Below are 13,342 nucleotides of genomic sequence, written 5' to 3' on the forward strand. Positions count from 1 at the left end.
AAAAAAAAATAATGCAGAGGAAATTCACAAATTTGGAAAGTTATGGGGATTCATTCCTTAAAACAGAGTATTACAGTAAAGTGTAGTTTTTGGTCACTGGTGAGCTATCTGTATATATACAAAAACTCACTCAAGGGAACCAAATAAAGTATATTATAGAAAAAAAAAAAAAAAAAACTGTGAAGGTAACCATCTCAAGAGTATACATATGACCAAATAATATTGGTCCTCTTGAACTTTTGTATCAGCTATTTCTAATTATCTACTTCTCTAGTCCTTGTTTGCAAAGGGGACAACATGATATGATTTTTAGCCATTGATCCACACATTTAAGGTGGAACACATGGGAACATGGCAATTGTCTAACTTCTTCTTTATCTTTATACTTGGCTAAGCAAATACAGCATTCCTGCAAGCACACCAGAAAAACAACAAACTTGTTCAATTCTATATAAATGCCTAAATATATAAAAAATTATTCTAGCACCTCATATTTAAACATATTCACAATAAAGGTAATGAGACCTTGTTAGAACTGTATTTATCCATGAATCTCTACTTTATGAGACGAGTATGTTCGGTTTGAGAGTAAAAAAGGGTGAAAATTTTTACCTCCCATCCCTCAAACAAACATAGCCAAACTATATATCAAATCAAACATGTATGTATGTATGTATGCATGTAATATTGGTGCCACTTACTGAGTCCTCGTTGATCAACTTCTCGCTGCCTTCGAAATCCTTGTTGCCTAACTCTAACTTTGTATGTGATTCTTTGTATCTCCAACTTGGAAGTTGTGAGATTTGATCATCAGATGCTCCTTTGTCCGAAGATCCCATGTTCATGTTGTAGCCAAGGAGCCTGCTAGCTAGAGGCACACAGCAACACAGGAGCAGAAACAGAAGGAAAGGGAAAGAGTAGCATATTGCATTCCATGCAAGCAGTGTGATGCAAAGAACATGGAGCTTTGGAGCTTGGATAAAGGATCCAAAACGCGAGTCGAAGACCCAAACATTTCCCATCACAAACCAAATTGCAAAGAAAAGCTCAAGTGAAGTCCTGCACTTGTTCATCAAATGGGAAATCCTGTATACACTGCATAGCACAATGAAAATTAGACTACATATATTTTCAGATTTCACCAGAAAAAGGAGCATGGCTAGAAAGTAATTGTCCTCTAATCAAAATAAAATAAGTGACTTCCGAAAATATATAGTGTACAGATTTTGTATGAAAAGTCGAAAAGACTAATTTGTCACCCTTTTCTGATTAATGAGAGGCGAATTTGTCATTTTAAACCTAAAGGTTGCTTTCTTCTCAGTGTTTTGCTTTTGTTAAATTTGGTCATAAACTTGAATTTACTTCTGCTTAAAGAGTTGCTTTTCATTTTACAGATGATTTATGCACATAAATAGCATGAACTGATCACAATAAAGTGAGGTATGAAAGAGGGTATTTGATTCTTACAAGCTCTTTTTAAGGTTATAAATGGAAACGACTTTCTGATTTGTTGGAACTTTTCCATCTTTTAACACTTTGATTGGTTCTTTAGGTGTGTCATAATCAATTTAGAGAGCAATTCTTTCTTTTGGAAAAAAATATAACAAGTTTGAGATGCAGAACCAAAAAACAAACGATGTGTCAACATTTTCTAGCGAATTCTTAAGCATGCCCAAGAAATTAGTAACCTATAAATTATCAGTAAACAGTAAATACTATCACCAATTATATTAATGAAAAAATTGACTGAAATGAAGTTCTTGAAGATAGAATTTCATATGATACCTGGTTTCTTCATTGTTTCTCTGCTGTTCAATATCAGAAAAGCTAAGAACATCTCCTTGAGTTGCACAAATTTGCCGGTACCGGCCATAAAGTAGAAGCAGATTAAGAAAACAACCAATATCATAACCAGCTGACCAAATCCTCATAGGCCAAACAGGCCTCTCCTTTTTTGAAATAGCCAAAGTGAATGTTATAGTGATTATCTGAACCACTAAAGCTATAAACTCCATCATCATCCATGTTCTAGTATTGAAAGGATTAGAGCCAAGGTTTGACCTTGATCCATTTTGGTAATGGAACACTCTTCTCAAGAAGGTAAACCATCTTGCTCTCGATACCCTCATCGCCGTCTGAACCAAAAACGAAGGCGGGGAGGCACGTGGAAGAGGCCGGTTTCTGGTACTATTCACCCTGCTATCTTCTGCTGCTGCAGCTGCAGAATTTGAAGAAAATGAAGCCATGCTGCCAGAGTTGATGAATAAGGACTCTTGTGGAAGGAAGCACCTAGAATTCATTGGAAACGTATATATATATATATTCTCTCTGCACTCGAATCAAATCCTCACAAATTCGACAAACATGAAACAAAAAAAGAATCCCGAATACCCCTTTTGCCTCTATATGTTAAGAATCCATGTAAACTTGTAAAAAAGGCATGCATAAGGGATAAAGTCTTTTATGTGAATCTTTTCCCAGGAACTGATTCCAAAAGGTGTTAGCTTTATTTCATGAGAACTTGAAACTGAAGCACCCCAGGTGGCAGAGTTGCTTTGGGATGGAACTAGAACCTTGAATATTTGATTCAAACTTCCCCTTTATGGGGTCTACACTCTTCACCGCCTTAAACTCCTCAACAAAACAAAACCAAACCAGTATCCTCAAACACAGAACCAAAGCTTCAACAACATGAACCTTTCATCAAACACATGGTGCACGGAAAGCTGAAGAAGAGTGTTATATAACAAATTCTAGAAGGGTAAGAAGATGGTATGAAGCATGTGTCATAGGAAGGTAAGGTTTGGGTTTCAGAAAGGTGACCAAGTATCAAACTATGTGAAAGTCTGAAACTTTGCTTTGATTCCAAGGGAATCACAAAGGGTTTGTTTGGAGGGAAGTTAACCGTTGGCCAACTTCCTCAAAGGGCTATATATGCTTATAATTATTTAATGCAAGGAAAAAGAAGCAAAGTTGAGAAAGCAATTGAAGTTCAATATGTTTCACAACTTTATTAACTCTCTCTCTCTCAATAATAATATTACAAAATTAAGACAGATGTAGAGATTTTTTGTTATTTGATGATATATTAAACATAAAGTTGATGACCTTTGAATACAAGTGGATAAGGCTTCAAAGTTATCTCATATTCTCATGCATATATGTCTGCTCAGGAAAAGATTATTGGATATTTAATTATTTATTTATAAAAGATATCATTTAAATTTCGTTGAGTAAAGTATTCTTTTTGTCCCAATGTATGGGGTAAGTTCTAAAGTTATTCCTAACGTTTCAATCGTGCTATTTAAATTCCTAACATTTTAAAATTGACTCAATGTTGTTATGCCGTTAGGAATCTGTTAACAGAATTGATGGCGGGACAAAATTGAGACGATTTTAAAACGTTAGAGACTAAAATAGGATGAAAACGTTGGGGACAAAAACGATACATACAAATAAATTTTAGTTTTATCCTTCAATAATATCAATTTTTTAATGTACATAGTATTCAATTATTTTTTAATAAATTACACTTAATCATATTACTTTCATTCTAAATAAATTTATTTTTTTTATAATTTTACACTTAAAATTATAAGTTAATATAAAAATATAAAAAAAATATTTAGAATGAAAGTAGTGTGATTAAGTGTAATTTACTTATATGTGATTAAAAAATAATTGAATATTATATAAAGTAAAAAATTAATATTATTAAAGGATAAAATTAAAATTTATTTCTATGTATTGTTTTTGTCCTCCAACGTTTTTGTTCTGTTTAAGTCCCTAATATTTCAAAATCGTCTCAATTTTATCCCGCCGTCAATTCTATTAATGGATCCCTAAAGGCGGAATAACATTGAGTCAAATTTAAAACATTAGAGACTTAAAGACAACTTTAAAACTTACCCAAACGTTAAAGACAAAAAAAATACTTTACTCAAATTTTGTTTATCATACTTACCAAATAGCAAACTAATCAATTAACATTTATTATTATTATTTTATTTTTGAAAAGCTGAAGTAAATCTAAACCAAGCTTTTAGATTCTTTGAATACTTTTTCAAAAAATTTACAAATTATTCATTAAAATTAAAATCACTCTTATTTTTTAATTGAATCTTTGAATATGACCTGCTTCTCTTTTGCCCTAACAACTTTTAGCATGGCTAAGTGGTGGTTTTTTATTCAATAATTTATGTAAAAAATATTGCGTGTATACTAAAAATTGTATAAATATATATTGTTTTATATTTTTAATATATATTTTATATTTTAATATATATTCTATATAAATAATTGATTTAATAATTAATATTTTTTTATATATAATATAATTGTTTATTCAATAATTTATATAAAAATTATTATATATACATTAAAAATTAATTAATAAATCAAATCAACATATTATTAGAATATCATAATTAGGGAATAAAATTAGAAAAATATCAAGGATGATTAGAAAAAAATCAATGTAATTTATTAGGATATTATTTCATAACGAATGTACTCTTAGCGTACTCTTGGTCTATATATTGGTAAGAACTTTGTAATCACAAAATGAGAAATATGAATAACAAAAATAATACTTTTTTAAATAATTCTTCGTTTCTTTACTAAACTCTTTGTACCATGGCAATATGGTATCAGAGTAGAGTTAGGTTCCAAAAAGATGTATGTGGTGGAACCGATGGTGACTCCTCTCATCAACATGATCATCATCATGGAAAATCTTCTCATCGTCATCACTATCACCACCACCACACTACCATGAACAACTACATTAACATAAACATCATAGCCATAAGCATTGTGACTCAGAGGAGACAAAACAGGTGTCTCTGACTCAGAAGTGTGCCTCCAAGAGACGTTCCTCAAAGAATGAACCCTGCCCTTTGGTTTCAAGATTAGATGGAAGTGTCAAGCATCATAATGTTATGAACATTGTAAGGGTCATCAAAAGCATGATCATATTGAAGACCATTGTCGTTCAGAAACGCACAATGTTATTCCAAATGCAGAAAACAATGGTGCATTACATAGTCCTCATTGCCATGGGACAGAGCACCGCCACAAAGAAGCTGACATAGCTTATGCTGTGGGAATAATAAATCAGTTTATGCATGAGCCACAAGAAGATCATATAGAAGCTGTTATGAGAATAGTTCGATATTTGAAGAGAACTCCAGTGAGTGGAATTATTTTCAAAAGGAATGACCATTTGAAGGTTGAGGCATACACTGGCGCAGATTGGGCAGGCAACCCAAATGATAGAAGATCAACAGCTGGTTACTTTACACTTGTTGGAGACAACCTGATAACTTGAAAAAGCAAGAAGTAGAAAATTGTAGCTCTTTCAAGTGCTGAAGCAGAATTTCGAGGGATCGTTAAAGGCATAACTGAAGTATTGTGGATAAGACAATTGATGACTGAGATTGAGTTTCCACCACAATCACCAAACCAGTTAAAATGTGACAACAAAGCCGCACCATTTTAGAGAATCCTGTACGTTGAGGTGGATCGACACTTTATCAAAGAAAAAATTGAGAATGAAATTATTGAGCCTTCCATTTGTGAGATCAGAAGACCAGTTAGCTGATATTCTTACTAAAACAGTTTCAAGACAAGCCCTTGCTAAAGTTCTAACCAAGCTGAGTATTGGTGATCCCACTACTCACCTTGAGGAGAGTATTAGAATATGAACAAAATCGGAAAAATATCAAGGAGGATTAGAAAAAAATTAATGTAATTTATTAGGATATTATTCCATAAGAGTGTACTCTTACCGTACTCTTGGTCTATATATTGGTAAGAACTTTGTAATCATAAAATGAGAAATATGAATAACAAAAATAATATTTTTCTAAATAATTCTTCGTTTCTGTCCTAAACTCTTTGTACCATGGTAATCACATATATTTTTAATGTTTATTTTATATTTTAATATATTTTTATACACACAACTGATTTAGTAATCCCTTCTTTTTTGTGTAATAATAATAATAATAATAATAAATGAAGCAGAAAATTGATCTGAATTATAGCAGGTACTGTTGATCTTTTTTGGGATTATATGGTAAAAGGTTGGCCACCTAATCCAACTAGAACTACACAATCGATTATAGTGTGGCCCCTCCTTATTTCTAGGAATCATTGCTCCTAAATTCTGCATATTTAGCCACTACCATCCAACAATGGAGGTTTTTTTTTTCCACTTTCTTTTTACTTGTTTAGTTAATTAACAGAAAGAATTGTGTGCACTATATTTGTGTTTGGAGACTTGGAGTGACTTTGGAACTTTCCAAAAATGTGATAGATTACAGTTATATTAATTTATAATTTTTATAATATGGGGTAAAAACTCATGTCCATTTTTATTGTATATATATAGTATTGAATGTACTTCAAGTCTTTATAATTTGAGTTCTTTTTATTTTTCTAGAAACTTTAATCATATCTCTAGTTGAATAAATTTTTATCATCAAGTCTATAATATATCCTTATCTGATTTTATTAGGTAAAACATAACTATTTATTCAAATAAATAAAAAATCTTATATTATAAATAACAATAAATAACGTTAGAGATTTGCATACATTTTCTTTTTCCCAGCTTTATAATCTAACTAGAAGAATTTAAACCTATAAAAAACTAAGGGTCAAATTAAAAACTTAGTTTAATTACTCAGTCGGTCTTTATAATTTCATCAAATTTTTAATTAGGTTTTTGTATTTTTTTTTCAATTAGATTCCTATATTATATCAGATTCTGTAACTAAATTCCTACCTAACAAAAATATTAAAATGAACGGAATATTCTATTAAATTATACGAAATATTCAGTCAAGTGTTAGGCATATTCGTTTTGTTTAACAGAATATTCTGTTAATTCTAATATTTTTATCACGATAGAGATTTAATTACAAAATCTGATATGATATAGAGATTCAAATAAAAAAAAATATAAAAATTTAATTAAAAATTTAATAAAATTACAGGACCCATAGTGGAATTAAACAAAAAATTTATTATCAAACTATATATAAGTATCTAAACTTTCAAGATATGTTTGGCAGGCAGATTATTAGTTACATGATAACAAATTTGACTTGTTTAAGCTTTAATCTTATTAGATAATAAGTAGGAAGTGCCAAATCTACCATCAAAACTAACTTGTGGGATCAAGCAACCTGATAGGTCTATCTCATCTAATTAATGTATGAGCAAGTAGGTCTACCAAAAATGAGAGCAACTTTTACATATAAAAAAAATAATAAATAAGAATCAAATAAAACAAAAATGAGAGCAACTTATACATATAAAAAAATAATAAATAAGAATCAAATAAAACAAAAATATTATACGTATACAAAAAAAAATCAGTTATCAAATTAATTATTATATATTTGTATATAAATATATATTTATACATTTTTAATGTGTATTTTATTTTTTAATATATATTCTATATGCACAATTGATTTGATAGTTAATTTTTTGTATACACATAATATAATTGCAAACGATGTCGAAATCAAAATAAAATTCTTGTACATTTTGATGAGCAATTATTACAAAATGGACAATTAAATAGCAAGTTAGAAATTATAAAACAAAATTGTTGAGCAAAGCTAAGCTTTCCTTCATTCATACCCCATTTTCTATTTGGCTACAAGAATTCCAAATCAAATGTTGGCGAGTCTAAACTTGAGACCAAAGAAATTGAAAGGTATATATATATAAGAGTCAAACTCTCGGATTTATTGTTTCAAAATTTTCAATATATGGTGTGGATACAAATTGTACTAATTTCTTTCAAATTTCATACATGAAAATCGAAAAGAGAAATCAATTTCATAATAATGTCAATATTAACTTCTAATATATAAAAATGGTTCCATCAATTTTAATACCAACACATTTTTACATATCAAAAGGTCACACCTCATCACCTCATCACAAATTCACAAAAAAGATGGTAACACGTCAATGAAAATAAGATGTGGAATATTATATCCTATGAACCATAGACATTTCGTTAAGTTATCGTGTCCGTGTGTCGGACACATTTTAGATACGATATTTACCGATATTTGTTCGTGTCTTAATAAAAAATAAAAAATTCTTCTTCGGATACGCCTAGACACACCTAAATATCATCACGTATCCGCATGTCCAGTCTTATTCTTAACATATATTCTTAAAATAAATTTAGATACAGTATATATTATTATTTATTAAAACAAAAAATATTTTAAATATTTGATATAATTAAAATAAGACATTAAAAATAATTAAAAATTTTAATTTATATTTTAATATCAATAAAATATCAAAATATCATTACAATTTATCTAAAAAATACTTTATATTTTATATATATGTGTGTCCCTGTATCATATAAAATTTTAAAATTTGCGTGTCGGCGTGTTCCATATCATGTCGTATCATGTGTCCGTACATCATAGATTATATCCATGGAATAATAATATATGATAAGACCAATTCTATTTATTCTTGTTTAGAAGCAAGTTACTTGAACGACTAAAATTCGATCATATGTTAACCATTAAAGGATTGCCAAAATATTGGTGAAGTGACCATATTTCAAAGAAAAACAAAGATAATTAAAGTTGATTAAGGCTTTAAGCTATGCTTACGATATGTATTTGAATCCTATTTGACCCTACATGGCCGGTGAGAGGTGCAACGTGTTATTATTTACATATCTTGCAAAGGAAAAAAAAAAATCACTTTCATAAAAAAATATAATATTCATATGAAATGAAATGGGAACAATTGAAGTCTTTCTAACGTTATTATCTTTCAATTAATCACACTTTTTGTAATTATAAAATAAGATTAGTCATTAAGTGTGTATAGAAATATGTAATTGATATTTTATAATTTTTTATTATGCTATTCTAAACAAATTTAATTATTGATTTATTATAAGCTTGATTATTCTATAAAATAATATGAATAAATATATACTGATTTTTAGTCCACATATTACATAATTTTTTATGTATTTCAATTTATTTAGATGAAATCAAGAGGCTTTAAAGTTAAAGGGAAAAGGGTGATTACTAAGAAAAGTATGGAATAGCATGACTCATGCCTCTTAAGTCTCCCTCTAAGAACTTTTATTAATTAACAAACTTCTAGAATAACTTCTCTAAAATAAAAAAAATTCTAGACTACCTTATATATTTTTCTAAAAAATTATACACATTTTGAATTATAATATGTGATCTTAATTTTTTTTCTTTTTACTATTATATTAGAAAAATAAACCTATATATAAAAGACGAAAAGTTGATGATAAAAAAAGATATATCTGAAATATAATTAAATCATGGGAAAATTTCACATTGGTATGTTTTTTATCCCCATCTATATATCTATGGTTCCCATTATTTTGGAGTAGAAACTTCTCAAGTCATTTTTCTTTAGCAAAAGTTACAAGAATTTTTGTTCTCACTCAAATAATGATTTGGTGCATTTTATGGTGTCTATCTATATTTGCCTAATTTACTAAAAGAAGATAAAAATTAATATTTAAATTAAAAAATATAAAAGTAAATAATTTTTTAATATTTAAAATTTACTATACAAGGTAAGTTCGGCAAATTTGATACCAAAGTTATAGGCACCATAGAATTTACCTAATGATTTATAGCTTTCCAAACTATAATGTACTTTTTTAAGAAAAAGTTCTGACTTTGTTATCACTCAAACCTGAAATAAATCGATTAATTTGACCGAAAAATTAGTAAATCAAATTCTTAATTTTTAAAATATATACATATATTTAATTTATATTTTATATATTGAATTAATTTTGATTTAATTAATTTATTGGTGATCAACCGATTGAATCACTAAGCTAATAATTTAGTATTTTGAGCAAATTAATTGCCAGATCAGTGTTGATAATTATGTTCCCATGTGTTTCTTGTGCTATGCTTCTTTAGATACTAAATTAATTAATGTCACATAAAATATTTTTATTATTAGATACTACCACTTTCCATAATGAACACCTTTTCTCTGTAATAATATATACTCAAGAATGTCAATGCTCAGTGCTCACTCCATTTTTCTGCTGCAATTCCAAGCTGTTATCCTTTTCTTTATGCCATCAATTAACTTGATTCTTTGATTCCTTTATCAAACTATGAAATTTGTGAAAAGTATATAATATAACAAACATTTTGTGCTTGAAAAAGATACTATTATATTTCCAACAAGCTCATCTAATACATGTTCTAAAATTTTTTTATATATTTATTTATTGGGGTACAACGAATAAGAAAAAATTCTTATAGGAATACAACAATTTTGGAGTGAATATACAATTATCAAACACTGCCTCCAAGTGAAGAGTAATTTTATGTCATCTAAAAATGGAATGAGAATAGAAAGAGCAAATAAAAGTCCTATTTTGTCAGTTACAAACTTCACAAATAATCTAATGAATGATACAGATAAAGAATATAAATTACAAACAAATCAGGAACTTAGGAACAAGATCCATAAACAGAATGGATAAGAACAATAATGAACTTGCAGATGCAGAAACCTTCAACTCAAAATGAAATGAATACTGTCATATAAACAGGTTATGGTCTAATCTTCCTTTGTCTTGGCAATGTCCTTTGGTTGTTCCAAAACAAATTCAGCATATAAATCCTTCAGAGCAATAATGACTGTGGTTATCAATGGCCCCATTATAGCTCCCTGCAGAACAATAACTTAGTCAATGTGATACTGTTGTGGGATTCACATACACTAGATGTAAAGAAATGAAGTTGTAGTTTTTGGCTTAGTGGTAAGTGTTTGATACAACAAAATCGAATCACACACGAAAACCAGTCTTAAATTTTAAAACAGAAGATATGAACCAAACCATGGAGGGTAACAATTTACCTCTAAAGCTGATGGAAACAATGCCATTCCCCCAATGATGCTCATTCCAGTAAGATATGAACTATGGCCAGGCACATCTTCTAGTATCTCATTTGCCCCATAATCCATGAGGTAAAGGTGAACAAGTGATAGGACAATGGCGACTATGTATCTGCCTTCAAGCACTAGTTGTATTGCAGCAGGAACTGTTGCGAGCCAGCTTGGAAATATCGGCAGCAGTGGACTTATGATGGCAAGCATAGTTGACACATACAAGAAATGTATTCTGTATAGCCTGAATAGAAGCCAAGTCAGACACCCTTGGAAGAATGCAATCTCAGCAGTAGACAAAAGTACTCCGGAAATCGCCTTATCTAACACTTCAACACATCTGAGCCGGGCCGATTTTGGAAGTGGAAGCATGTACATAACTTGTTCAGTCACATCACCAGATTCAGATGTTATGAGATAATACAAAACCATGAAAAAAACCACTGTCTGAGACACAAAATTGAAGATCTCAGCAGCACCAGAAACTATGGAATTTACAATTGACATAAAGAACTTTGTGCCACTTCCAAGCACATTCGTGCTGCTAGCTAAAACCTTTTGACCTACATCCATTCCCTTGACGGCATACCCTTTTGCCTTCTCAACCAAGTCCTCGCGAGTGATTACAAGCTCTCGGAAAATGCTATCCACTTCTGCATAGATCTGACTCCATTCCCTATTTGCTACCCGATCCTTCAAATTCAAGAACTTTTCCGTATAAGGCGAAGGGGTCAACAACTCAGTTGAAGACCCTGAAGTGTTAACACTGCTACTAGTTATCACAAAATGCTTAAGACCATTGACGAACTCGGTCATATTGTACTGCATTGCCAATCCATCAACCTGATCAGACACTGTCCTGTAAAACTGAGCAGTGTACTTATCTACCATCCCAGGAACATCATTCTCATCCATCCACTTCTTAACACCAATTCTCTCAGCATAATTGCTCTCTTCGACATGCACTTTCAGCGAAACCACAGCATCTTTCCCTTCAACACCAATCTTATAAGAGAAGAATATCAACCCAACCAAGAACCCAACAATCATGCCAAGAATCAACCCAACAGCCACAATAGTATGCAACCTCTTAAGCATCCTTCTAGTGAAAAAACCACCAATTCTAATGCTATTAAAGTAAGACAAAGTGGAATCTACATTCTTTGTGCTGAAAACAAAGCCTAATCCAATAATTAACATTGACCCAACAACACCAAGATTCTCATAAGCAACAACAAACACACCAAAAGATAGAAGTAACCGAAGAATAGTGGAGAACCCACTAAGCTTTTTCCTTTCAAGTGATGATAAAGTTTCAGACTTTGACTTCCTAAGAATGACCCTCATAGAAGCTTCTCGAATCTCAGAAAGGGTACCCAAAAAGACCCTAATAACCGCAATTGGGACAGCGAGAAGGGTGTCGGTGAGGCCAAGCTTCAATGGCTCATACCAGAACGCAACAATGGCGTTCTGAATTCCCCTGAGAGGGATAGAACATAGCACTGCCCATTGAAGAGGCTTCAAGTACTGCTCTAGAAGCTTGAAGAGACCATAAAAAACGATAATTGCGAAGGCGAGGCCAGCGTGTGCCATGGCTATGAAGATTGCGAGTCGTACCTGAGAGTCTTCACCGGAAAAGTTGAGTTTTTTATCACCAGGGTCAGAGCAATTTTGCTGATGCTGCTGCTGCGGCGGCGCGTGCGGCGGAGGAGACGGTGGCGGGGTTGGTTTTCTGACGGAGGCGGATCGGAACATGTCTTTCCATGGTGGGTTGGTGTCGGATTTGGAATCAGAGTAGGGTACAAGTTCCATTTTGTTGCAGTTTATGGACGAAGCAGAGCTACTCTGTTTTTCTGAGAGCAGAGTAAGAGACAGAGACAGAGACAGAGACACAAACAGAGAAAAGTCAAACTAAGATAGATAGATAGATTTCTTAATTTGGGATATAATTACAATGTAGAAGTAGATATGTTATGAATGAATGAAAGGTCATCATATCATAACCATATGATTATGGTGGTTTTGGGGTTTTGTGTGAGAAAAGATTAAAAAAATTGCATGCCTTTTAAAGATAGAGAGGGAACAAAAACATAAACATTGCAACAGTAAGAAAATAGTGGGGGAAATTTGGTGCTTTGCTTTGTGGGTTTAATGAGACATAGTTTAGGAAAAAGTGATCCTAAACTTGAGTGTAAATTGAAGTATTTAATGTGGGTTAAGAATGTAGTTACAATTAAGTAATGAATAAAAGAGGTAGATGATGATATAAAGTTTGTATGTACCAAGGAAATTTTCGGAGAGAAATTATGTGATTTTATTTTATGTATATATAATTAAACAAAAAATTATTTTATCTTCAATTTCAATAGATTATGTT

At 30.9% G+C, this 13,342-nt stretch overlaps 2 protein-coding genes across 2 annotated transcripts; both read right to left on the reverse strand.

The window, feature by feature from the left end:
* Positions 1-31: 31 nt before the first annotated feature.
* On the reverse strand, positions 32-3,131 carry LOC112766442 (E3 ubiquitin-protein ligase At4g11680). The gene is made up of 3 exons (XM_025812343.2): positions 1,786-3,131; positions 702-1,095; positions 32-409 (listed from the first exon to the last, which is right to left on the reverse strand). The coding sequence occupies exons 1-3, from the start codon at positions 2,298-2,300 to the stop codon at positions 263-265; spliced, it is 1,056 nt and encodes a 351-aa protein (XP_025668128.1). The 5' UTR covers positions 2,301-3,131; the 3' UTR covers positions 32-262.
* A 7,139-nt stretch (positions 3,132-10,270) lies between these two features.
* LOC112766444 (uncharacterized) lies at positions 10,271-13,102 on the reverse strand. The gene is made up of 2 exons (XM_025812344.3): positions 10,936-13,102; positions 10,271-10,746 (listed from the first exon to the last, which is right to left on the reverse strand). Exons 1-2 carry the CDS (start codon positions 12,775-12,777, stop codon positions 10,636-10,638), a joined length of 1,953 nt encoding a protein of 650 aa, XP_025668129.1. The 5' UTR covers positions 12,778-13,102; the 3' UTR covers positions 10,271-10,635.
* Positions 13,103-13,342: the final 240 nt, after the last annotated feature.

This window comes from Arachis hypogaea, chromosome 17 (genome assembly GCF_003086295.3).
Source record: "Arachis hypogaea cultivar Tifrunner chromosome 17, arahy.Tifrunner.gnm2.J5K5, whole genome shotgun sequence".
Taxonomy (NCBI): Eukaryota; Viridiplantae; Streptophyta; class Magnoliopsida; order Fabales; family Fabaceae; genus Arachis; species Arachis hypogaea.

Excerpts from the sequence above, each read along its gene's own strand:
- LOC112766442 (XM_025812343.2), bottom strand. The coding sequence starts at position 2,300 with ATGAATTCTAGGTGCTTCCTTCCACAAGAGTCCTTATTCATCAACTCT. Across the intron at positions 1,096-1,785 it reads AGAAACAATGAAGAAACCAG|TGTATACAGGATTTCCCATT; the intron begins GTATCATATGAA and ends TGTGCTATGCAG. Across the intron at positions 410-701 it reads AGTTGATCAACGAGGACTCA|GAATGCTGTATTTGCTTAGC; the intron begins GTAAGTGGCACC and ends GTGTGCTTGCAG.
- LOC112766444 (XM_025812344.3), bottom strand. The coding sequence starts at position 12,777 with ATGGAACTTGTACCCTACTCTGATTCCAAATCCGACACCAACCCACCA. Across the intron at positions 10,747-10,935 it reads TGTTTCCATCAGCTTTAGAG|GGAGCTATAATGGGGCCATT; the intron begins GTAAATTGTTAC and ends ATTGTTCTGCAG.